The following is a 27,682-nucleotide window of genomic DNA, read 5'->3' on the forward strand; positions in this document are numbered from 1 at the left end:
ATGACTTGCATCACATGTAAAAGATATGAATGATATGACATTATTACAGAATCCATGCCAGTAATTAAGACGGCGTATAAGGGCCACTGTAGAAAAAATAAAAAAAAAGAGGTGGGGAATATTCAGAGAATAAAAGTTGCAAATTTGCGAGTTTTAAAATTTGCACTTTTTTATACAATAAAGAATCTTGACCCTCCTCTGTCGCCTCCGTTTTCTTTTGGCATATATTCACATGTACATATAGCTGATATAAACAAGTTGCTTGGATCCGCTAATGGCGGATGTTTGCCGTTGCTATGACAAGTGAAAGCTACTTCTACCATTTACCCCCAACTGCCCAAACAATAAACACCCATAAGATGACAATTTGGCCCATTTAAAATTAACCAACAATAACCATCAACAGCCATCACCCTAAGAACCTTAGCAAAGCATTGTCACACGTTGTGATGTATTAATTAGAAGAATAAACGCAACATTCATTAAGCTAGTATGAAAGCCAGGTGTTAGCATTGTAATAAAGTCGCAAATTTGTGACTTTTTTTCTTGGAATATTCCCCACCTCTCTCAGCTCTGTTTTTTCCCTACAGTGGCCTTAATACGGCGTCGTAAGTAATGATTGATTGGTCTGGTAAGATGCGTTCATGATTGCACATTTCCATAGGAGTGAATTAAAGGCAAAAATTAACCCATCCTTTATTATACAGCACATTTAATTTAATATAACATAGAATACTGGCAAGAGTTTACACAGGATAATGTAGTTCTACCAATATCAAAGTGCAATCTAATTTGGCACAGTTTCAATTATTATGATCACTCACTTCATTGTTCGTTGTAAAGACACAAACTACCACAACAAGTCTAGTCACCTACATTGGTGTTTATTTCACAAAGAAGATAAGTGGAGGTAGTGCTGGGCGATAAAAACAAACAATAATGATAGTTATTTTCCTATACATTTCTTTGAATGTACGGGTCTTACTTCAGCAAAGACCACAAACAGCTGATATCAGGTAAAAGGGGACCATTACAGAAATAGTCCACAATTGGAGAAGTCAACTAACAATATTGGGACATTTTCCTCTGAATTTGAACAAACTGACAATAAAGTGCTCCAAACGCCATGTACAATTAAGGACCTGATGAAATGATGTTTCTGAATTGAACATTGCGATTCTTTGTTTTAAATACGGTATATCTCTTGGGATATGCATTTAAACTGAAATCATCATGAAACTAAATATTGCTATGAAATTAAGAAGAAACCTTTTTTGTTAATTTGTCACATATTCTGAAATATGTGCACCAAATGAACAGTGATGTGATCTAAAAAGGGTTAAAAAGGCATTTTTCATTTCAGCTCGACATTACTTACTTTACGTAAATTATATATTTTTTTGTTCTGCCACTTTATTTGAATGGTATGGCACATGTCATATAGCTTTTAAAATAGTGTTTATATCATGATAAATATAGTAATGGCATATGTTTTTTTGTGTGATAATATTTAAAAAAAACATATTGTCCAGCACTAAGTGGAGGTAAACAATAAGCTTATCCTGATCAAATCTCCTCCTCTGTACTATACAGTGTAGTCCACCAAGACACGCCGTTTCTAGAGGAATTGCATGCATGGGGCTGGTGTGGACAGGAAGCAAACAGTCAATCATATGCATGTCACCCCATCCTTGCAGATTCACAGTATTCAGAGATCACGTCAAAGGGTTTACTAGTGATTTACAGTGTAGGTCCAGTTTCATGTCACCTGTGGTCTTCGTCAGATTCCGTCAAACAGACCTCCGCTGGCCTTGTGCGTGAGCCCTGTTCACTATATCCTGGTACATCTTGGACCTGAGGAATCGTGGGTAGGAGTCTCTCTCCATGAGGCTGTAGACTTTTGCTTGGACTTCGTTGAGGCTGGTTGGGGACGGATCCTCCAGGATCTGCTTGGTCTTTTCTCTGGTGCGGTAGTCAATGTTAACCTGCCAAGATAGGCCAGTTATATTTAGTCATATCACAGGTCACATATGGCAACATTTGTTTCTTGACCTTAACAAAGTCACTTTTGCTTCCTAAACCTCAATTTAACTATTGCATTGTCAGATCAGAATTTGGGAAGGCAATGACAAAAGGATCTATTTTATGTTGTAGCTTAGAGTCAGTCAACAGGAAACAAGGCTAACGAACAAGCTGAGTGGGGTTCATCGCCTTAAAGACAATCAGTGTGCTTTGCCAAAGCAGTTCTGACCAATAGGGGTCAAATGTTTCACACTTCATGATCGAATGCTCAGAGAAGTTTGTTGGAGACTGTGGAAGCAGTAAAAAAGTTGACAGAGCAAAAAATCAAACATACGATTCTCTTAGTAAAGACAAACAAAAACTAGTTCTAATTCCTCTTTGTGAAAACAGCAGTAGTGTTTATGTGAAATGTAGTCTTTAACCTTAGTCTTGATCATTATACCACAATATCACAATTACATATAGTTGAATAAAAGGGATGAGCTCATGAAACATTGGCCACACACCTCTCTGGGTGCCTGAATATCAATGAACTCCTGGAAGATCTTGTTCGCTTTTGACGCGAGCTTGGTTGAGCTTTTGATCTTTTTGTACTCCTCGCAGGCCATCCAAAACTCAATATTCTCGTCACTGAACTCCGTCTTGAGAAATGTCCGGAAGGCAGCCAGGCCATCTGGAAAGGACGAATTAATCGATAAGAGGAGGAGGTAAAAACAACAAAAGCACTTCAAAAACAAGATTGATATTTGCAGCACAAACACCTATTTCGGTACAGCAGGATGCTGTATGTTTTTTTCTCTCTCTCTTACTCTCCTTCAACACAGAGAGTATCTTGATCATATGATACCCTTCACCCTATGTTGATATTTTTCCAGTACGTACACAGTCTTGTTCCCAGAAGCAGGAAACGCTGCTCATGATTAGAACACAAAAAAATCTGAACAAAATACTCCCACAAAGAGATTTTTTTCTCAGTCTTCATCAGTCAAGATAAGTGATCAATTAATGTGCTCCCCACTCATGATTACACAAGGGAAGGGTATGTTGTTTTATGGGCCCAGGTCACACTGACACGTTATTTCCACCCATCTCATTTCTGCTGTTTACCTAATAAAGCTGGGCAGAGTAGGGGGGGTTGGTCCATTTCTGCATATTCAATAACATTTCTCACTACAACAAAAACACTGGGTTGGCTGTTGGAAGAGGTCCCCAAATAACCGTGGTAACAAGTGGGAAGTAGACATCACAGGCCACAGTAACAGGGAGTCCACAAGCTAGTGTTGCCTTTTGTATACTTGATCGTTTTTGGAAATCATATGAAAAGGAGTTTCTCCTTAATGACAAACATGAAAAGCTCTCAGAGAGCAAAGCCCTCTTCTAAGAATGTAAACTTGCTGACATTAGACAGTCTAGATCTGTATCAGAATTTGGATATGTTTGTAACCGCTTAAGGGGGTTTTGCACGGCTCATACATAGTCAAACTAAGATGCAGTAAAATATAATCTTCTTATTTCTTAAATACAATAATCCCATTCTCTAAGGATGATCTAAACAAACATCGTTTTCAAACATCTGAACACACCACTTAATATCTTATTTTAGCTGAATGGACCAGACAGCTAAATAGTTAACTTAAATCCATTAAAAAGTTCCATTAATCCAAAGGGAGCTGTAAATTCAGGTGATAAGTCAATCAACTCCTTTAACATTGTCATTAGATACATTGTTAGTGTAAAATAATGATCATAGCTACTTTAAAGTCTAATATGTGTTTTTACCGCATTTCTTTACTCATTTGCAAAGCCTGTTTCCCTTAATAAGTCAACTTGTGCATTGTTCACATCTTTGTTTTTATGTGAGCAATCGTCTTCACTGCCACTGTTGGCGCAGCAAGGGAACGTAGTGAACTGACAAGAGGACTTCCAGGGACTCCAGCTTAAATACACCAGAGCAATTAGGAGCAGCTGGGAGTAATATGCACAATTCACAGCAGCTGAGGCAATCAGTGGCAACTCGCTGCACGCTGGAACCAGCCAAACTATTATTGAAAAAGAAAAATACATTGTTGCTCAGCTTAAAAATCTCCTGCTGCAATAAGCTTGAAAAGCACAGCACTGCCACATGCCGACATCACACAGTGTTCTCCAAACAAGACATGTAACGGCTGACAGTGTGCAGAGGTCAAGCCCCCAGCAAACACATAATCAGCTTTACACACTGAAGAATGATGCCAGAATGCAGTCAGCTGTAATTGTAATACACTATCCCTCCTTTTGAATTCAATTAAGGCCTAGGTGAACACAATATCCTAGCAAGGGAACACTCAGTCCCTGTGTTCCTATTGCTTTGACATCATTAATGTCGTCGATGTACATGTTATAGTTCACCTCTCTAATACTTGGTCAATTGAAACAGGAAGCGCAGGTGTATCACGCTCCCTCTGCCTGGGGAGGGCTCTATTCCCGGCCCTGTAACAAACTTTGTTGTCTGTGGGCGACATTGGTGCTCCATTAGTTATCAGACAGAGGTGTTATGTCACAACCTTGTTCAGGACAAAAACAGATAATGGTTATGTGAGTGCTGGGTGTTAACAGCTTTCTCTCAGCCTGGCTTCAATCTTTTTGTTTGTACTGTGTTTGATATGATCATTGACTTTGATGACAGACCTGTTTGAGAAAGTGGTCTTAGTTTTTTAAGCACAGGCCAAAGCTTTGAAACATTTAAACTGAATTGTTGAAATCAAAACAAAAAAAAGAAGAAGAAATAAACCAGGCAGATACACAACAGTTTAGTTTTGGCAGTCGGATGTGATTATAGTTGTGTTGTAGAATAGACACTAGGGGAATTCGACTTGATGTAGCCGCCTGCAGTGCGCTACCTAACGTGATGTATTGTGGGTTGAAGCGATGCATGATGGCATGATGGCTAGAATTTGTGTCCGACTTAGCAGCCGACTGCAAAGACGTCACAGGGTCGCGACCATATCACGTGACCCAAAACATCGCGGGAACAAGTTTTTAAGAGCCGCTTCTTACAGCGCTTGGCAGCGCGGTCTACGGTGGCTGCAACCGGCTTGCCCACACCTCCTCTACTGCGGAATGGTTCTCATTGGTTAAAAGTTCAATGACGTGTGTTCAGGTCCGCACTCGGTGGCCACCTTGTGGTGAAACGATTTGCCTTTTTATTTATATATATATATATATATATATATATATATATATATATATATATAAAAACATATCCTCTTTGGTTTGCTGCTGTGTTCTATCGCTTGAGCACCATAGTCATGTTGACTTTGTTGTCCGACTTGACGGCGTTTGGCTACAGACTCTTTTAGAGGCCGCCCCCTCAGACACCTGCAGCTCTCGTCGGCGTGATAGTCAAGTCAAGTCAAGCCAAGACCATCCCGAACAAGCCTACTAAAATAAATCTGTGTGACATCACGAAAAAAGTTTCTTAAAGAGACAGTCACATCTCTCACATCGGTGACTTTCACATTTACAAATCAAACAATTATTTTAAAAACAACCGAATCACTAGATAAATTCCCCAAAGAATCCTGTGGAGATTTCTTTTTGAGTAATCAATTTCAAGAAAAAAATATTTGATTATGGATTTATTGTTTTGCTTGCAAGCAAGTTTTAAGATGTTTTTTGAGATATGCAAAGGAAACTCACACACACACACACACACACACACACACACACACACACACACACACACACACACACACACACTCACATGTACTAAAAGAGCGAAAGACAAAAAATGGCCACTGATCAAAACATTTGAATGGTCAAAAAACTCTATTTTTAAACTGTACAGACAGACTTTATTTCTTTATTCTCAACAGAAACTGGGACAGACAGCAACAGACAGATCAACTGTCTAAAATGTGTCAGCCCACTCAGGAATCACATGAAAGCACATATTGTACCTTGTGTTGTCTTCATCTTTGATTCTAACTGGTCATGACTTCCTCAGTGCACCTGTCATAGTGTACTCTATCTGTACTCTATCTAGTATTTTATTCCTTACTGCTGGTCCATCTGTTGAGCCTTGTTTTCACTGTTAATGTTTTCCAGTTTATGCCAAGCACCTAAATACATAAAACAAACAACCACCCAAGATTATGTGTTTTCACTTGCTTTCCAGTTGAATAGTCTCCTCAGTTCCAAATCAATATCTTTTTCTTCGAATCTGTCTGCTTATTGAATAAGATGTCAATGATTTAAAGTCACATAGCTTGTTAGCAGTTATAAAACTCATGGCCTGTTTGTGCAGATGGATGTTTGCGAGTGAGTCTGTGTCAGTGCGTGTTTGGTCCACGGGGAAGGTCATTGACATGTGACTCGTTATGCGGTAAGAAGTCCTCACAACACAGAAATAAGACCCTTAGAAAAGAGAGGTTTGGAGGTTGGGGAAATGAACTTCTGGGCGCAAAATAGATACTATTAAAAGGAACAGGAAAAAGAAGGACCACCGCTACTTTAAAGGGACTTCAATTTTCTTGATAGGCGCGGTACGTGACTTGTGCAGTGGGCACTGAGGAAAAAATAGAACATGGCCACTTACATTTGTGAGAGAGGAGATGATCAAACGATTCTGACCATCGAACAACCTCATCCGTTGATACCCTGATGGGGGAGAAAGACAAAATAAACCACCGTGAGTTAGATGTTAACCAACCTGTGCTTTCATGCATTTTTAAGTCAGTACTGTATGTAATGTATTATTGAAGGGCAGCATAGTTTGATGTATGATTTATCCTCTGCACTTCTTCCATTCGAGGCTGTCATGTAATTGTAATATCAGGTTCTATTTACAGGATGACGGCGGGAGGTAAGAGAGGAGCTAGAAGAACAGCTCGCACATTTTAATGCCCTTTACGAAGTGGTGAAAACACGATGGGATAACACGCTCACTTGGGGATTAAAGGGGCACATTAACATTATTGTGCCGCTCCATCTTATTATCACATTATTTATGAAACACATTCTCATCAACATAAAAGCCCAATAACAATGCATCTTTAAAATGTCAAACCTGCCACAAGTTACTCTGTAAAATGTAAGATTTATGTTGTTTATTTTGTGTTTGAGAACCTTACTGGGTTACTTTGTTGCACTCATTGACAAAAGGAGAATGCACACATTTTATTGGAAGTATTTTGAATGTCATGAGGCTTAAATTGACCACCGATATGCTATGCATAGTATTACTTATAAATCAAGGCATTAATAAGTCTGATGGCTGACCTAATTTGCATAAATTGTGTTGCACAATATATTCAATTGATCGTGGCAGGGCAACTTAAGTATAAACCAATTTAATCACACTGAGATAAATGTTTCCCAATTGGCGAACATTTGCAATGGCCTTGTTAACTGTCAAGGCTGGGAACAAAAAAACAACTCCTGATTTGGTAAAAAAGCAACAACGATAGAGTAAAATTGTACCATGAAAATGTTTGGTATGATGAATGACTAAAAGTTAAATTGCTGTTGGCTGACAGGAGTACAACACATTACGTTGAACATCCCACTAAATACTTAAATCTGACACAAGAAAGAAGGCTGCTGTCCTGAAGAGTTTTGTAAATTTTTTGAGTGCAATTTTATAAATTAATGAAAATTTGAAGGCCAAGTGTGGCGGTTAGAGAGGTATTTAACACCACAGAAGCTTAGGATTGAATTTGTTACAAAGTTGTAGCTCTGACAGTAGGCAGGAGTTTGGCAGACTCACTTCATACACCTGGCAGTGGTTTCCTGGGCAGGAGGCAGGAACTCAGAAAAGTCGCTGTAGGAGTCAGATTTGTTGGACAGGCAGCCTAATCTGGTCTTCATGGTGCGGATACTGCTGAAGAACACACAATACTTAGGGGTAAATTCATAAAAGGATTGTGCTTTTTTTTATTATTTGATGCTAGGCCTTTTATATGTAACACAAAAAATAAACAGAAACCTCACAGTGTAATCGTAAAGCAACTGCTGTTTTTTGCAACAATTAGTAGTACACTCAGTATGAGAAGTATAACCGAACACTTAATAAGATTTTGTACGTGACCAAAATCTTACATTAACACACATACATAACATACATTAATTTCATTGACTGAAAACACACTGTGAAAGAGTTCAAGTTGTAAGAAGAAAACATGGACATCTCCTGGACCAGCGTCGTGCTAGCGACTTGCAAATCACGTAGCTACGCCCTGAAGCATACCCTGATTTATCGTCTATTTATCGTCTCTAAATGGGACCAAAAATGTAACAAATTCACATCATACTTTATTTAAGAATATTTTTTTTTACAGACAATTTTACCATAGATTTCTATACAATCTGGCTAACTTTTCTAACCCGTAGTTGACCCTTGATGCCCATTAGCTAGAATGCTAATTAAAATGATTTCCACTTTGACTTTTTGGAACTAGAGGTTATGAGATGTTTTCTTCTCACTTTATGTCTACACATACAGTTAAAAACCTTTGACTAAAAAAACAAACATACCTTCCATGCATTGTATACAGATTTGATTGGGTACATGGATATGTTTACACAAACATATTTATTCCATTCCACTGAGAAAGCAAGGTTGTGTCCAGTAAGTTGCATGTTTTACGAAAGATCATCTCCAAAAGTATATATATGGAAGTGCAACCAAATCACAGCTGGAACCATCAGCAAGGAACTATTGTATCAAATGTATGGTGCTGCATGAATGTCAACCCAGTGCACAACTGGGAAATGGCAATTATAGCCAGTAAATGTGAGAACAATACTAAGTGCTTGTATTTGAAACATGACACATGACTTTAAAATGCATTCACCACCTATCGTATATTAACAGGCTGGCGATGACATAGGTTTTAAATTCATGTAGGTTGGGCTGCACTTTTTAGATATTTTGCCTATATGTATACGTTCTTAAATGTTGTTGGGAGACCAGGGGTCCGTTTCACAAAGCAGGTTTAGTAAAAACCTTGAGTTAGTTAACCCTGGGGCCCGTTTCACAAAGCAGGTTCAACAAACTCTGAACCTAACCCTGAACTCTGAGTTGACCAACTCTGAGATGGGCAACTCTGAGTTTTCAGTTTCAGAACAGCGGTTTTGAATTAGTTCAGTCAACTCTGAGTATGTAAACTCTGAGTTACGCGCGTGCCTGCCGACTCTATAAAGCCATCATCAATGGAGCTCCGATACTACGATTCACCATGGCAACGGGGAGAGCGTCATTAGATATTACTGAGTGTTTATGTAGAAAACAAGCTCATCCTGAGAAAGCGGAGCAACCTCCGCAAATAATCTGGTTGTGGATTATGTCCGCGATATGAAATGCTGAAAATGTCGGAGAATATTGTTTAGATAATATCTAATGTGATTGGAATGAAAGGTAATCAAAATTGTCTCCCAACCCAAAGCTGCTAGAATGACTTTTATTTCCATATCGATTAGGTTGACGATGAAAGGACGGCACATTTTTTTCAGAGTTGGTTCAGATTCCGGAAAAAGGCGGAGACATGTAGGGAGAAACTCACGGTTTGTTGAAGCAAACCTGCTAGCGAGCAGGTTAGGTTCACGGAGTATGTTACCCGGGTAACTGACTCAGATTTATGCTGAACTGGCTTTGTGAAACCGAAAAAACAGAGTTTCCCTCATCTCAGGGTTAACTAACTCAAGGTTTTCACTAAACCTGCTTTGTGAAACGGACCCCTGAGATGAGGGAAACTAGTGTGGGTCAAATCAAGTAAAATGGTGGTTTAAGGTCATTTTGAAACTGTAAAACTGTATAAGCCATGTCTGTGTATATTTTTTAAGGGACAGTGGTGACAATTAATTTAAGAATGTGCCCAGGTTCCCACAGAGACGGCACCTGCTGTTCTTTGAAGGGTCATGGTTGATACCTCGTAACAGTGAAAGAGGAAAACAGCATAGGAGTGAGTAAAGGAGTGATATGATTCACATAAGGAGAGGTCAGAGGCTGTCCTGACACTAACATGAGATCTGCACCAGCTCAAGTTCACTGCAATGTAACAAACAATCTAAAAATAAAAACATTAGAATCCATTCATCCTGAGCTGACTGACAGACAGGCTTTTTAAACAAGATGTGTAGTTCAAAAATGGGTATTGACACTTTATTACACGGAAATGTTTGGCTCGGGTCAAAATTGACCCATACCATACTGTGAAGACATGGAATATGAACAGTATGTATTAAGACCTATGCAGAGGAAGGCCTCCACAACCCTCGGAGGTCTTTGAGGACTCTGCTGCATCTCCTTTCTTTGAGCGCGAGCTGGAGGTCACTAAGAAAAGAGGTGCAGAGTGGAGGAAGGTGGCAGAAGAGAGGGCAACGAGGACGTCAGTGGTGCAGCTGCCAACATGTCATCTGTGCAGGTTCTGTCCCCAGCCTCTGAAGCAGGACCCCCACAGCCCTCATATACACACCACCTTCCCCGGGGGGTCTGGAAAGTACAACTACTGCCCCTCCAGAGTGTTGTCCCTGTACCAGGAGCAGGCCATGGTGAAGGAGATGACCTGGGGGGCGTTCCAACAGTCTGACTTCAGAGAAGAGGAAGTCATCGTTAACCCACCAACCCCAAATACACTCTCATACACAGCAATTTATTTATTGCACTAGTATGAATGGTATTATTGAATTAGAATTAATATGAATCTTTACTATGATTATTATTATAGAAGAACAAAATATACTCTTCATATAGTGAATAAAGTATAAATATACCATTACTTGCACTAAAATAAATATAATTATTGTACTAGAATGAATAGTTATTGCCCTCGAATACAGGTATTATACAATACAGGAGCATTTGGAGAAAAACACTATAAGGTAGTGACAGTGGTGTCATTCAAGATGAAACAAATATTTTGCAAATTAACATAATGAAATAAATAGTAAATGACTGCACAATGTACTGTATATTTACTGGGTATTTCATTTACAGTTCATTTGCTTTATTTAATTTACTGTTCATGTGTTTTATTTATGATTTTTAGGGGCATAATAGTTTGGACCGAACTGTGTAATTTTTGAAGTGCCTCTGGTCAAGAAAAAGTCTCCTACGTGTATAGGCGGCTGGCCTCCGCGCCATAGGCAGCGTTGCTAACCTTTACACCACAGTGTCGCTCTGCAAAGCTGAAAATGAACACTTATTACCTTTAGATCAATCGACTGTTTCATTCAGTTATACACATTAGATCGGGCAGTAAATCTGCCACGCCAACTATCGCTACTTTGCTGCAGTTACGGTGCTCCGCTTTCTCAGGATGAGCTCGTTTTCTACATAAACACTCAGTAATATCTAATAACGCTCTCCCCGTTGCCATGGTGAATTGTTGTATCGGAGTTCCATTGATGATGGCTTTATAGAGTCGGCAGGCACGCGCGTAACTCAGAGTTTACATCCTCAGAGTTTACATCCTCAGAGTTGACTGAACTAATTCAAAACCGCTGTTCTGAAACCGAAAACTCAGAGTTGCCCATCTCAGAGTTGGTCAACTCAGAGTTCAGGGTTAGGTTCAGAGTTTGTTGAACCTGCTTTGTGAAACGGGCCCCTGATGAATTAACTGATTGTAAGAAATAAGATGCAGAGAGATAAGGGCAACTGACCGGACTGGATGAACAGGTGCAATTGCATATGTAAAAAGATGATTCAGTATGGCCACATTCACATCCTGACAAGGTTCCTTGCTTAAGTGTGGTTCGCAGAGTTTAATAAAACCTCCGACGTAACAAACTCATGACTGCAGCTGCATTGCGGTGGTAGAAAACTCTCTGATAATCTCACTAATAACATCCAGTTTGAATTATCTTGCTTTGTAACACTGTCCTTGCTGCATTTTATTTCATATCATAGATCCTTCACTAGGACACTGCTATAAAACATATAAAAATGCACTAGTTTTGTTTATTTTCTGGCTGTGGAAAATAGACAATTACAGTTTCAGTAATCATCATCAATATTGCCAATTATGATAATTGATTCATTTTTGTATCTGCTGCTTCTCTCAAACGCAGATTTGAATGCACTGAAATGAACCATATTCCCGCGTCACAATCTGTCCCATTTTATTTATACACTGCTGCTGTCATGTGCTATTTGTCAATGATCTCCCTCCAGGACACATGGGTCGCTCCAGATGAGTCATAAAGATGCTCCATCAGAGGCCAAACATTAGTGTAAAAGTAGGTCTATTTCACAGGAAACATGAATGAAAAACCAACTGGATGGACAGAAAGCCTCAGGTTAAATCCTCCAAGCTTGAATCTAAAGGGCCTGGAAGAGGAAGTGGAAGGTTTTTTAAAAATGAATTCATGAATGAACGGATTGTGCTTTTGATTTCCCTTTTTCGATGCCACTAAAGTTTCTTATCTTTTTACAATAAACCAGAAAGTTCCTTGACTCCAACTGTCAAATGTAAGTGATGTATGCATGAAGACAAGAAAATTAAGTATTCAGATAAAATACATAAACAATACATTTGCTATCAAATCAAGATCAAAATCTCTTCTGAGAGAACCGAGTACAGCAGAGATAAAGATAAACATACATAGCTAGACAAAACAAAATGACGACATCCAACAAACATAAGTAGATAAACATGAATCACAATAACAAAGAAAAGACAGTCAGACATAACAGAAGTGCATACTGCATATACGTGACAATCCACCTAAATGGATGTTAAAATGAAAATGTTTAAAATTAGCCAGCAGAATGAGGCAATCAAGTTTTAAAATCCTCCTCCATGCATTCATTCTCATTTACAAAGTTGCAAAGTAGCAGACAGCATGTCTTCCCTTGTTCAATATTGAACCTGAGGGGGAACTAGAGTTTAACGGTCCTGAGATCTCCTCTCTGAGAAGAGAAGTGGTCTTCTCATCTTTCTAAATAAAAATGACAGAATGGGGTTTTCTTCTCGTTGCTCCGTTTAGTGCTGAGAATATTTTTGTCCTGGACTGAAACACAAAAGCACGTTGATAAACTCCATTGTTGTTTAAAGGTCAAGTGAGCAGCAGGAGAAGAAAGGCTATCGCAAAATGTCAAGCGTAGACATGAAGGTTGGCTGTGCTATCGCCAGAAGAACGCTTCGTAAGAAAGCAATCTTTTTTGTTTTGTCACAGATCTGTTATGTGAAAGTCTCCAGCAGACGATGATAAGTTGAACTAAAACAACATGCGTCTGTTTTCATCCGCTTATCCCTCCTTCCATTCACCTTAAGTGTGCCTCTAATATTCCCGTCTCTTGGATGGTAGCAGTGCAGTGGATTGTTTTGATGCTTATACCTTGAATTGGGAACATTGCATGAAATGTACTGTTCATTAGCCATTTGAAAGCCATTTGCTTTGATTAATGGACTTCATCGACCACATGAATACCAAGCCTCCATAAAATGTTGCTTTGTGTCCTTTATACCTCTGACATGCTGTTATACGCGTGTGTCATGTGGGGACAAATATATCATAACACACCCACATTGTGGGGACTCACATTTTGTTGGTCTGCTTTCATCAAGCGCGAGTAGCAGAAGGGTAAACATACAAGTGTTTGCATAGAGAACATGAGTTTAAAAAAAGAAGTAGAAGAAGAAAAGAAAGCTGCCACACTCAACTGAGGAGGGATTTGTTTGGGTTTTAGTGGTGCGTTAATGTTAGCATGCTCTCACAGAAGCTTTCACAACCAACCAGGAATAACTCAAGTAAAGCATTGAAGTGTTTGCAGCTTGTTTTTCGAATGCACTATAGATTTGATGCCGTGTGCCCCAGAAAAATCCATGTTATGTATCAGCTGTTATGTATAAAACAGATGCACTGGACTGGAAGTTTGCGTGTCATCTGTGTGAGTCATAATCTCAAGGGACACTTCATTTGTTAATGTAGAGTTATTTTCTGGAACAGATTGAAAAAAAAAACAATGTAACAGACTATGTATAGACAATGAATTCAAAGTTCACCTTTGAGGGTAGAGTTTGACATCACATTTCTCTGTAGACGCGTAGAAGGTTAGTGTGGAAGCGAATATATGTGATCATGCAGCACACGGCACCCACAACATTGTTTAACATACTGTGTGCAAGTGAAATATTGGTGTAATGTTCATGCTAGAGAATTAATTGGGGAATGTGATTTTAATCAAAAAATTTCATGGCACGTTGGTCATTAGTCATCTAGCTTATGCTATTTTTGAAAACGTACGTTGGAATAAGGAGCTGCTACAAGGAGCGTTCACTTTGTAATAACCTTCCAGGTTCCTGCAAACAAAGTTTTTTTCAAATATGATTTCAATAGGCAATTCAAAATTATTTACATAAGACATCACAAATTATCGTCTTGGCTTCACTTGTTGATGGCTTAATCTTATTTTTTTCTTTTATAGCTTGTTGTCCTTCAAACTGTGCCATTCATAGATTGTATAATTAGACAGAGTGATACGAAGTTAGAGATTATTTCACACAGATTGTACATGCATCAACACACCTTATGTGGCATGAAAAAATGGGAATTCAAAGACTAAAAATTGGCACATTGGAGAGCAGCTTTAATACATTAATATTAGACATGGAAAACATGAATAATATCAACCCTTGAATAATATGTTAATGGAAAATTAGCATGCATATCAACGTGTGCCTATTTTTTGGCAAAGATTATGAGGTAAAATTGACGTCTATGTGTTGTTAAGCCGGGAAGCCAGCGCCCCCACCCCCCCACTCCTCGTCTCTCTTGACAAATCTGTCCCTCTGACTGTTGTGAGCTACATTCTCTGTCTGCAGTAGGGTGCAGCCACGTGCTGCCGCCGAGCTATTTATACATTTCCCTGACAAATCCATGTAGTCAGGAGGAAGCAGTGCATGTTCTATTCAGCCATGCAGCAAGGCCGGATCCTGGAGGAAAGACGCTAAAAACAGCAACGGCACTCTAATGTCTCATATATACACACACATGAGTACGCCTCATGAATCCAAAAGTACAAGCAACATCTACTAGGCCTCCGATGTCTGAGATGCCTGTTGGGGTTGGTGGAAGTTGAAATCTAGATCATGGAAGTTTTTGTCTCAGTATGTGTGTGTGTGTGTGTGTGTGTGTGTGTGTGTGTGTGTGTGTGTGTGTGTGTGTAAATATCTTCTTGTGATGTTACCTAACTTGGTGCAATGCAGGTTTTTAGATTTCCTCTATCTCCTCTTTTCTGCATACTGACAGAAGACACCCAGCAGCACCACAGCCATGTATTAGCTGGCATGCTGCAATAGTGATTATGAAAGAGGGTTTATATAATAATGAGATTAGATTAATCTACACATAGAACATTCAAAAGACAATGCTTAAAAATGCTTAAAAATGCAGACGGTATGCTTAATGAGTGGACAGTATGATTCATAGCACTATACCTAGCATGACAACCTATGCATGAACGCTCAAGTGCACACATCTGCACTGACGTAAACATTGACGTTTAAATGCCCTTAAGTGAAAAGAAGAAAATGTGAAGGAGAGGTCACATCCCTGCTCTCATTCCTGCTGAGTGCATGTAAAAATGGAAACTCATCAAGCTGCATTTTAGACACTTTTTGACTGTGCCCAATTATAGTAGATCATGTTCTTGCCCTAAATCTGGAACAACATACATTGTGTTGTTTTTATTTAGCAATGGACTGTTAATATCATTTACATTTTAGCTAAGCTATCGCCAGTGTAATCAAGAAGTACAATAAAAGGAATGAAATAAGAAAAAGGATAATAGGGAGAAAACAGTCAAAAAGAAAAATTACAATTTATACACATATTAATCTTCTGATATACATGTCAAACTATTCCTTTAGGTTTTGTTCAACAGTTCTCCAGTGTTATATTCTGATTAATTTGACCACTTTCCCCACAGCCTCAGTTTTATTTTTTCAGAACCATTGAGTTGAGTGAAGTGGTACTTTGACACTTGTGGCCTTGTGCTGATTTTTCCAAAATATTCAACCAAATGCTACTTAAGGATTCATGAAGAGGCATTTTAAAAATGTTGGTAATGGTGGAAAATGACAGAATTTGCAGATATTATTGCATTTCTTTCTTTTCTGAGTGAGTAAGTCAGTGCTACGGTAAATAAAAGAAATGCTTTTAAGTTTTGAGGTTGAATGTTCATTGTGCTACAGAGAAACATAGTGAGACAAAAGCATTTGCTCATAGCAAAAGATTGTTGCAGTTTAGTCATAAGAAGTGGGTGTTGTCACGGTAACATCACACATAGCATCAACATTGCTGATGTGCGTTGCCATCTTTTCTTTTTTTTTGTAACCTGGAGGTTGCTGCCTGATCTGAGATCAAGGCTGAGCAAGCAACAGTATGTTGTATGTTCTAAAGTAAGCCTGCTCCGGCTAGACTTGCGTTCTGCTTTCTTACGGTGCAGAAACTTTGCTTCCTGATCTTGCATTTGCTTACATTTTTCTGCAGCAATTATTGTTTTTTGAGAAATTTTGAACAGTGGCTCCTAGATATTTATAAATTAATTTTGTAATTCTGTAGTGTGTATGTCTATTGAGTGATTGGAAAATCATGGTATTTATCGAAAGCTAATTAGCAGCCAGATGCTTCCCTTCACCACGAACGACTACCACAAACTTCTAGAGAAGATTGCAGTGCTGTAAACGAGAAATCACCGTTTATAAGTGAATGAAGAAATTGACTGGAATATGTGGCAACAACACCTCTTTACCATCTACTCAAAACAGTGGACAAGACGATGCTATCACTCGACTAATTCGCAGCGACAAGATTACCAAGAAACATGAGGGCTGTGTACCAGGTAATTAATCCACAAGTGGCCGTCGTCCCTGGAACTCTCTTAATGTGAAGCCGAAGAGTAAATGGGAGGATGAGTTCCAGGCAGAGCCGGTAACTTGAGATTTGTGATGTTACCCGCTGGCTCACATTTTCATCCAGACAGGAGCACCTCTTCAACCCCTGAACTCAGTAAGACTCAGGTGTGAAAGGGAGAACTGGCAACAAACCTCCCCAAAACGTATGCGACCAGAGATCATGACCCTTGACCCTGGGAAACCTCTCATCTTCAGACAACAAGGTAAGCACCGGACCTAATCCTTAGAGTATAGAGGCTGCAGCTGATTCACAATGCTGCTTCTCGAAGACCGAGAAAGTGGATCACATCACTCAGGCTCTGAGGTCTTAATACTGGCTACCTGTTTGTCAGAGAAGTTTAAAATACCACTATTGGTTTATAAAGCACTGCATGTAGATCTCTCAGGGATCAGAGAAGTTTTTACGCACCGTATAACGAGAAGAAACTCCCAGAAATCTGCAGGAAATCAAGGCTGAAGACTTTTCGGTTTGTCGCTGCAAATAATATCTTACACTGCACTTGTCATTTTTATTCTTGCATTTTACTTTCTTTTTCTGTTTTAGCATGTTTTTATTTTCTATTTTCTATAATTTGAATGACTAATTACATTGTTTTCATTATTTTTAATTGTTTTTAAGAAGCCTTTATTTAATGTCATGCTTCAGATGATGCCCAGCCCATATGGGTTCATAAGACACGTTTCCTGGTGCATATGACATTCAGCATTCGGTTCCCACTCTAATTATTCCGAGACACCGCTTTAGCTGTTTTCAGGCTAATTGTGATGCGACTCGGATGACAAATTACACGAGGTGACTGAACAGCAATTCGGTCTTGACATGTCCAGGCACGTGCCTTTCCTCTGCAGCTAAGCTGTCACATTTGGAACTTGAGTCACCAGAGCACAACTGTGGTCTTGCACTTGTGTGTCTGCTTGTGTTTTTTTGTGTGTACACTGCCCAGTAGCGGAAGCCCGGCTGCTCACAGAAGTGCCTTGTCAGACCATCTGATGTGTTGCCAGCCTGAGAAACAACAGAAGGAGGAATCATAGCTGACTTGGGGCTTATTTCTGTCCTCACATTCTATTTCTGTCCTTTGTTGTGCTCAGCTGTGTTCAGGTATAGGATTTCGGGACAGGACTACCCCCGACACATTCTACCCCGAGGAGCAGCTAGCTGCAGCAACCTGGTCAGCTACAAACTTCTCTCCTCTCTGACTTGTCTGCCTTATAGCCAATGTGTTGTTATTTGCTGGAAAAGCATAAAAGGCCAAAACCAACATCTAATTTTTTATTATTTTTATCCAAACTTGCATATTGATGCTTGGTCGGGACCCCTTCGTGTCACCTTCTAAAGCGCTGGGAAGCCCAGTGTGTCAATCTATGAGGCTCTGCTATGGTTGCAGTAAACACGTGGTTAATGTGAATTCAAACACAAACAAAAAACCTTTTGAGAAAATGATCATGTAGGGTTTAGAATACAATACTAGATGTGTCTAGTATGTGGCCTGCGGGCGCATCAATATGTCATGCCCTGGCAAGGGCTAACAAGACATGATAGTAGACTTAGCCAGCCCAGCGCTCAAAGTGGTACTCACCAGTACGCAGTACCGGCACTTCTTTATTTTACTCTTCGGCAATCTTTTCTGCCCTTTTCATATCAGGTTCTCTGGGCAATTCATAAGCATAGCGTCAGTGAATATAAAGAATGTGAGGAGCATCTGGACAAGCCATCGCACGACACTGCACAGGGGACGAGAATGAGGCAGCTGTAATTGATCAATTTATAATTACATTTATGTTGATTTCCTTTTGTAAAATAATCAGTAAACTTTTGTAATAACCTTTTCAACAAATGTAATGAATCAAACATTTATTTTTTAATGATTTTACAGGGAAAACATTCCAGAAGATTTCAAAGTTCCGAAGAATGCTGTGATATGTGTAAATAATAACACATTTATTAAACTATAGCATGTTTTCTCTGTCTCTCTGGCTGTATTGATATCAGGCTATAGTATGATTTTATTATTTGAGTATTATAGGGCTACTATAGAAGATGCTTAGCCCAAGGGGTGGCTGTGGTTCAGAGGTAATTGGAAGATTGGGGGTTTGAATCCCGGCTCCTCCAGTCTACATGTCGAAGTATCCTTGAGCAAGATACTGAACCCCCAATTCACTGCACCATCGAGTTAGATCCTGATGTGCAGGCGGCTCCTCTGCCATCAGTGAATCATGAATGTGTGTGTGAACGGGTACAAGTAGTGAAAAGACTGAATGTAGTGTAAAGCACCTTGAGTACCTAGTAGGGGTGTGACGAGATCTCGTACCAGAGATTAAAGTCGACGATATTTCCCGTCGCGTAAAAAAAGTGTCTCGCGAGATTTGTGAGCTATACATAGCTGAGGTTTTACAGACAGCTGTTACTGACTGGGAGCTTAAAAAACCCAACCACAGCATCACTTATTGTTACCGGACAATGCACGTAATATGGACGTGGCCGTGCGCGACGCGGGATTGAAGTCGCACATCTGTTTTGCGCACACTATAAACACTCGGTGTTCCCCGCGTTGCTCGTTTACTCGGGCGGGTGAAGGTGCGTGTCCACAGGCAGCGGTGTTTCCCCGCGTCCCATTCATTGTCTATGTGAAAAGCTGTGCAATGCATTCTGGTAGCGTCGCGGCGAATGTCGAGAGACGGCGCGCGAGTTGGCCGCTCCTCATTTGCCTAAAGTTGAAGTCGAATCTACTTTATGCTAATCAGAGGTGCCGGGCTCAACTCGCCGCCTCGGGAACGCTCGCGAACTCGCAAAAATGTGTTGTTTAAAGGAGAGCGCCTGTCAATCATCCTCTAGTGGCAGCCCACCAAGCGTGCAATACTGGGAAGCGGCGCGTCCACACGCGTTTAAAATCGCCCCTGTGGACACGTACCTTGACTGCTTTTTTTCATCGTAGTTCAGCGGCTACTGCGGTGAAAATGTCCAAGTAGAAACGGCTACAATTGCCATCACACAAGTTAATGACGGGCACGTTGGATATGCTGGCTCGTTACCTTGAGCAGCAAGCTGCCATAGCAGCAGCATCACCAGCCCAGAGATAAGACAAAACTCCCGAAGCATTGATACACTTGACAGCTGCGATGTCAGAGATGCTGAAGATGCTGTAGTTGCAGCATGTTGTTCATGACATACTTGGTCAGGCTCCGTTTGCACTATTTGCACTCTGTATTGACAAAGTAGAACTTTGATTTGGTTTTGCACATATTTACACTTGGAAAAAATAAATATTTAATTTTATTTTTACTTTTATAAATTTTAGTTTCAGTTGAAATTTGTGAAAGAAGAAGTTTATTAAAAGATCATGCTTACATCATGCATGTAAAGAGTTATAATAAAATATTTAAAAATGCATGTGCAACTCTGTTAAATTAAAGTCTGTTGGTCCAGTCATATATTTTGTCATTGTAGTTTTCTTAAAATCTCGTCTCGTCTCGTTCTCGTGAACCCAATATCGTGTCTCGTCTCGTCTCGTGAGCGGAGTGTATCGTCACACCCCTAGTACCTAGTTAGCGCAAAAGGAGCTATATAAATGCAGGTACATTTACCATCCAAGTATAAAAGGAATCACACTGATTATGACTGATACACGCTTAAAGGATGAATACAACAACAAACTTTAAAGCAAATATGTAGCAAGAGATCTGGCCAATATACTGCAAGCACTGCTTATAGCGTTACAGTTAAAATGCTGAGCACATTAACAGCTATTTCTAAAGGCAGTAAATTGGTCCAAAAGGGTCCGCGTATTTTCCCTGTGCTCGAGGACACTGGCCACTGCTGTTTGCAGTAAACAGAGTGCCGTTGTATCGAGGCCAGCTCAGAAAATGTTTCCAGGAATACAAAGGAAAAACACATGCACGTAAACCGACATCCATAATAGAGAAATGTGTCATTCAAGATTGTTTTTTATTGGCAGTCTACACTAAAAGAAAATGTGAAAGATACAATATAATATGATTAATTGCTTTGAGTTATTGAATCATTTTTTAAATTGACATTGGATGCATCATTTTATGATGATATTATCCACCAGGAGAGGATGAGATTGGTCTGATAGTCTGTCCACAGCTAATTGTGCATACTGGTGGACCAAACTCCATATTTCAGGGGTGCTCATTATCATACCTGCATCCTCCAGTCATGGTCGCACACCTTTAATTTCCTGTTTGATACATCCATAGTTTGACTGCTGTCGTGCGATTTGATTGGCTGGTTTGCACGCAGACGGCAGGCTGAATTTGACGTTCACGTTAGCGGTGGTTGATGCGTAGCGGCTAGTTAGTGATTGTGTCAACAGAGCGAAATGGACCGATTTGTGATAGCCAAAAAGCGAATAAGAGTGGACGATGGTGGTGGTGATTTACGGACGCAGGACAGAGTGATGACGGACTTGGAGGATGAGGATGAAAGCGAGGATGACGAAGGGGCGGTAGTAGGTGAGGAGAACAGAGAAAGGAGGAGGAGGGGAGAGGAGAAGAGAGAAAGACAGCATTGGAGAGCGAGTGAAGCAGAGTTTAGAGGACAAGAAGGGAGGAAGAGGAGAGGAAGACAGGAGTGGGGAGTGAGTGAGGAGGAGAAGAAGGGAGGAAGAGGAGAGGAAGACAGGAGTGGAGAGTGAATGAGGAGGAGTTTAGAGGAGAGGAAGACAGGAGTGGGGAGTGAGTGAGGAGGAGAAAAAGGGAGGAAGAGGAGAGGAAGACAGGAGTGGGGAGTGAGTGAGGAGGAGAAGAAGGGAGGAAGAGGAGAGGAAGACAGGAGTGGAGAGTGAATGAGGAGGAGTTTAGAGGAGAGGAAGACAGGAGTGGGGAGTGAGTGAGGAGGAGAAAAAGGGAGGAAGAGGAGAGGAAGACAGGAGTGGGGACTGGGGAGTGAGTGAGGAGGAGAAAAAGGGAGGAAGAGGAGCGGAAGACAGGAGTGGAGAGTGAGTGAGGAGGAGAAAAAGGGAGGGAGAGGAGAGGAAGACAGGAGTGGGGAGTGAGTGAGGAGGAGAAAAAGGGAGGGAGAGGAGAGGAAGACAGGAGTGGGGAGTGAGTGAGGAGGAGAAAAAGGGAGGGAGAGGAGAGGAAGACAGGAGTGGGGAGTGAGTGAGGAGGAGAAGAAGGGAGGAAGAGGAGAGGAAGACAGGAGTGGAGAGTGAATGAGGAGGAGTTTAGAGGAGAGGAAGACAGGAGTGGGGAGTGAGTGAGGAGGAGAAAAAGGGAGGAAGAGGAGAGGAAGACAGGAGTGGGGACTGGGGAGTGAGTGAGGAGGAGAAAAAGGGAGGAAGAGGAGCGGAAGACAGGAGTGGAGAGTGAGTGAGGAGGAGAAAAAGGGAGGGAGAGGAGAGGAAGACAGGAGTGGGGAGTGAGTGAGGAGGAGAAAAAGGGAGGGAGAGGAGAGGAAGACAGGAGTGGAGAGTGAGGAGGAGGAGTTTAGAGGAGAGGAAGACAGGAGTGGAGAGTGAGGAGGAGGAGGAGTTTAGAGGAGAGGAAGAGGAGGAAGACAGGAGTGGAGAGTGAAGGAGAGGAGAACAGAAGGAGAGAGAAAACATATTTAGTGAGTTAAGAGACAGTTGTAAGAGTATACTGTATACAACTATACACTGTGCTACAATTCTCAGTTACACTCTTGTAAATCCACAGATGTTCTCTGTGGTGGATTTGTATTGTAGTTAAATATGCTTGTTTGTTTTATGATAAATGTTTAGTAACATGCATTCGACAATATGTAGTGTATCAGCACGGCCACGGGAACAGTACATCTATATCTATTATAGTATTATTTGTTGGTGTCAGAATTCACTAGCACCTCCTATAAACAATCAAACCCCCTCATTGCCCCCCCAATAATAATTTTCTGGTGCCGCCGCTGCGGCCCAGGGATTCAGATTAAGACCTTATCTGTTGTGTGAGATGTGCCAGTGAAACTCACATGTAATACACCTGCTGTGTAGACAAGGAGCTGGCCAGCTCTGGGTTGTATTAATGTACCTTACAGCAGCGGTCGTTGCAGACAGACCTGTTGGAGATCTGCACTATGAGTGCACCTTTTTAGCTTCATTATATAATTATTATTTTCCTTTGTGAAGGTGTTTCTAAAATCTCTTTCCATAACAGTGCTTCAACCTGAATCCCTGATTATCTTTTTTTTTTAATAATGTTTAAAATGAATGATTGAGTCATCACCACTGATGGCTCACAGGTATTTGTGATGAATTAATAAAAGGGTACCACATATAGCGACAGCTGTGAGTAATAGTCAATGAACAGCTGGTCTGACATTGTTGGAGAACCTCGCCGACGTGGACCAATGGCTTTAATTCCACTTGGCTGCTGTTCTGTTTCTATAGAGAGGTAGAGGAAGTGGGGCCTCAGGCAGAAGTATTGATATGCAAACAGGTGATGAAGAGCGTGTTTGCCTCCATTTATTCATGAAGAGATTTACAAAACAGAATATAAATTTGATGCAAATAGCAGGCTTACAATGCCCCTTTTTCTTTACTCATTAGGTTGATACACCTGGCACCCGCAAAAAATGGTAATTGTGACCTACTGTAGTAGTTTTTAGAAAGAAAAAAAAGATTTTCACCTAGATGTCTCCAATATTGTTTTATTTCCTTTATTGTATCTACTTATTGTGCAAAATTCAAATTATTATACTTTGTTTTAAAAAACTGTTTAAAAAAGTAATGGGCTCTTGTTTTGAATTGGAATGAAGAACTTAGGTGTTTTAATCTTATGTCCTTATCCTCCAATATCATAATGTCCACAACGGGACCAGATTATATATATAAAAAAACAAAAAAAACATACATACATAACCAATTTATACTTTGCATTAGTGAACCATGTTCCTTCATATGCATCATTTCCCATAAAAGTCTGCAGCTCCTTTTTGGCCTCATGTGTGGACACCTGAGTTCAACAGTCTCATAGGTCAACCTGGCATAGAGCTACCCAGGGGCTTTTCAGCACGTAACCCCCCTGATACTATTTTCATCTGTTTTCTCCTCAGAAAAAGTACACTCATGTATGGTTAGATTAATGTCTTCCCCCCACGCACAGGCCCTCCTATCTATTTATTTCATATCAACTTAATCTGCGTCCAGTTCACAAGCTCCAGCAGCTTATAATCTAATCTACAAAAGAATATAAATGCATTCTGCAAGGTTTACAGGGACATGGCAAATGATGTCTCTGCAGCTTGTTCTGTAACCTGAAAAAGATTGCCCATCTGCTCTACAAATATTACTATATTCATATTTTTATCCTCTCTACAGCAAGGTACATGGTTCGCGTTCATTTGGATTAGTGACTCTCAATCCTGCATGTGTTCTGCTGGTCTACTACAGGTAGACGAACAAATAAAGGCTTTTATCAGCATTGCTACATTTTTTTACTCACCTAATATAAATTATTATCAAAAAAATGCTATGATGAAATGTTATAATTTTGGAAAGTATAGTAGTAGTTTGGGGTCGGGGTTATCTGTAAAATTATATAATAAATGCTGTTGAGATATTGGGTCATCTATTTTTATGCATTTACCTATACTTTCATTTTCTATGTGTTATTCACACTCGAGTGTTTTTCAGTATGCATCAGGTGAAAGACCACATAGAAGGAGGCCGGGGTGGATGGATGGGTCATACAAACACAGGACTTTCACCCAGGAGGTCGCTCTGCATGTCCTATGTGAAACCAAGTGAACTGGATTAATTTTACCACATTTTTGTTGTTATGTAACTAACATTCTAACTTAATGTATTTTAACCCAATATCTCCCTCTACCTCACCTAGTAGGTTTGTTGCAGGAACTTGCTCATAGTGTCCTTTCAAAATAAACTTCCATCCATAGTTACGAAAGGAGTGTGGTTGATGTTAACTTGACTGGTTAGCGACTTACATCGGAATCGAGTGACTAACGAGCCATGTGACTACTGAATCCCGTGATTAACGGGACAAATGACTGGTGAGAAAATTACTGCTTTTTACCTTTAGTTTCACACAGGACACAAACAAAGTCTCTTGAACTAAAGAGTTGTGATAGTTAACACATCCTCTACCCCTCCCTGCCATCCCTTAGCCTAAGCAGACACACAGACTTTATACATAAACACATGCTCGTATTGTATTAAAATCAACCACAAGCAATGGCAAAATAATCAGTTTTCATCCAGCAAGATCTTCACAGCCAATGTCAGGATTTGGCATGCCTTTTGAAATCTGTGTTTTAAAAAAAAATCTGTTATACATATTTGCTTTCACAAATCCTAAAAACTGACAGTGCTTGAAGCTCTCTCCACTCTCACTCACCTTCGAGGTAAAAGGAGGGTGAACACGACTAGCAAGTCTTTTGCCAAGTTGACTCAGAGCTTTGCCGGATTACGCTCAATTCAATCTGCTTGTCACTGGCTGGACAGAACCACTGAAAGCCCATGCGTGCCAGGGGTGCTCAGCATGATTAGGGCGCACCACTGACTCGCATTAGCTTCTGGATTACATTTGTACTCGGTGACAAAATTAGAGCTTGTAATCGATTGTAGGCTATATCCAAACATGACGGGATGTGACTGAACTCTCGTTTGGGGTAGTGTTGTGATAAAGAGAATAAACCAAGAAATTATTTTTGATTTAACTATAACCGTTCAGTCCAGTCTGGAGGAGAAATATACAGTATTTAGAAATATAGAGTTTTAATGTTGCATGAAAGTTTAAAGAACAGTTAAGTTCTATTAAGATACAGAAAGCCTGGGAGTGATTTAATTTATTTAATGGCTGTCATGTGTGATTTGCACATCAAACCGCTCACCCTCACCAACACGTGTAATGAATCCCGTGATGCAGGTGTACACTATTTAAGATTATTTTTTTATTCTTTTTTCATTTTAATCTGGACATGCACATTGTTCCTTCCAGCGTTAACTGCTCAGTGCTTCAGAACACCCAGAGCACGTCTCCTACTGCTCATCCTGCCATTAGCAACCTAAGTAATCAGTTGGTTCCAGGTATATATTTTGCATTGCAGATACTGGAAGTATGTCTCTTGAGAATCATTTGAAACAGTGTTGCCATCAGTACGCATGTTGGCACACGTTGACTTGCACCGTGCTACAGTGGTACACTTGCTCGCTTGAATTGCCACATGGTGACAATATTGCAACACACTGTGACAGTCTTGGAACAGTTTACAACAGAATGCCTCTCTTTCTTCTAGTGGTATCTTTTTTCTGACGCCACCTGCATAGAATAACTGTGAGCAACAGCAAATGCGTGTTCTGTAGATTAACAAAATTACATTTTAAGGCTGTCAGATGCTTTGTTCCACACACCCAATTCAGAGCCGTCACAGGAAACTATTGTAAAAGGGTGGGCATGTTAAAAAAAATACTTGGCAGGTGATAGGATGAACCATTTTTCAATCAAACTCTTGTTGAAGGTAGTCAGGAGAATAGCCGAAACATCTTTCCAATTCCATTCCAATTAAAAAATACTCTAAATTTCTGATATAACTGATGCTATTGCGGCATCATTGTTATCCCAACTAAAACTCCTTAGCTACGCACAAATGCATTACTTGACAAGATGAATTTGTGTGTGATCTTGTGCTACGCCTAGGCCTATCTGAAAGCCTGGGCCAAGTCAATATTCAACATTGGTGCAAAACTTTAATTAAATTAGTTTTCCTTATCTGCTCCTGTTAACTCGGGCTAATAACTTTATATTGTTGTGTTTAAGAGAAATAAAAGCAATTGGTTTAAGAAATGTAATTATACATTTGGGGGAACATTTTAGCCAATTACAATTTTTGCTATTAATAGTTGAGAAGATTGATACAATTGTTACATCTGTATGGTAAATAAGAATGGATTAGTAACCAGCTAGCTTAGTACAAAGAGTGGACCAGGATAAAACAGCTCGCCTGGCTCCATACCAAAGGTAACAAGCTTTCATCCACTACTTCTTATGGTCACTAATTAACTCATATTTTAAATCGAGTATCCATGTCAATGACATACAAAAGGTAGGGTAAGTGGGAGTAGAAGGGTTCAAAGGGGAAAGAGGAATGTTACAGCAGGGGTTGGATACACCTTCAAACCCCCCTTCCATCTATGATAGCTCCGATGAGTGATATTTACTGGACTGAAATCCTTTCAGCATCAAGGGAGGGAAGGTGGGAGGGTGTGAATCTCACAGGAAATGAGCCTGAAAGCATGCGTGAAGCCCTTCGGTAGAAACGTGGACATACAGCCGAACAGAGTGTACACAAACAGTCATAAAACCAGCTGGACAATAGATCACAGGAGAATGCTCTGGTACGCTGCTTGTATTTCTCTCCTTCAATAGTTTGATTACTGTATCCCATAATACACATACACGTTAAATCCCCCCTTCACAATAAGCCATTCAGAGCGGCAGATAATTATCAACCCTGCGAAACATTTAGAATGACAAAAACAGCCTAGCTCTGTGTCCACAGCAGAATTACATAACACTTTGTCATCCAATAAATGAATATGCATCTTTTTTTTTACCTTGCGTCTGCTGTGTGCAAGAGATGCTGGACTCTTTCTCCCCTTCTTATTTATCACTGCCTATCCTCAACGTGTGTTTTGGCAGAAGGCAGCCTCCGTCTAGCCAAAGCTGTTGTGAATTTGTATGAATCTGTGCAGCATCGGAACTGAAGATATCTAGTGTTTGCGATGCCAGCGAGTGGGAGCTACACGCGGCATGCTCATTGGTGTGAA

At 40.2% G+C, this 27,682-nt stretch overlaps 1 protein-coding gene across 2 annotated transcripts; it reads right to left on the reverse strand.

The window, feature by feature from the left end:
* Nucleotides 1-1,186: 1,186 nt before the first annotated feature.
* LOC311015153 (regulator of G-protein signaling 8-like) lies at nucleotides 1,187-27,682 on the reverse strand. 2 transcript variants are annotated; one of them, XM_084012254.1, is made up of 5 exons: nucleotides 27,470-27,682; nucleotides 7,769-7,879; nucleotides 6,599-6,660; nucleotides 2,529-2,695; nucleotides 1,187-1,985 (listed from the first exon to the last, which is right to left on the reverse strand). In XM_084012254.1, exons 2-5 carry the CDS (start codon nucleotides 7,867-7,869, stop codon nucleotides 1,791-1,793), a joined length of 525 nt encoding a protein of 174 aa, XP_083868380.1. In that variant the 5' UTR covers nucleotides 7,870-7,879; nucleotides 27,470-27,682; the 3' UTR covers nucleotides 1,187-1,790. The 2 variants fall into 2 exon arrangements, with proteins under 2 accessions (XP_083868380.1, XP_083868381.1); XM_084012255.1 differs by having other exon boundaries at nucleotides 7,769-7,882.

This window comes from Eutrigla gurnardus (genome assembly GCF_963514095.1).
Source record: "Eutrigla gurnardus genome assembly, chromosome: 6".
In the NCBI taxonomy this organism is placed as follows: Eukaryota; Metazoa; Chordata; class Actinopteri; order Perciformes; family Triglidae; genus Eutrigla; species Eutrigla gurnardus.

What these genes read in the sequence shown, in the direction of transcription:
- LOC311015153 (XM_084012254.1), bottom strand. Translation starts at nt 7,869, where the DNA reads ATGAAGACCAGATTAGGCTGCCTGTCCAACAAATCTGACTCCTACAGC. An exon ending in TCATCTCCTCTCTCACAAAT is followed by an intron (nt 2,696 to 6,598) that starts GTAAGTGGCCAT and finishes CGTCCTTTCCAG; the next exon opens with ATGGCCTGGCTGCCTTCCGG. An exon ending in ATATTCAGGCACCCAGAGAG is followed by an intron (nt 1,986 to 2,528) that starts GTGTGTGGCCAA and finishes CTATCTTGGCAG; the next exon opens with GTTAACATTGACTACCGCAC.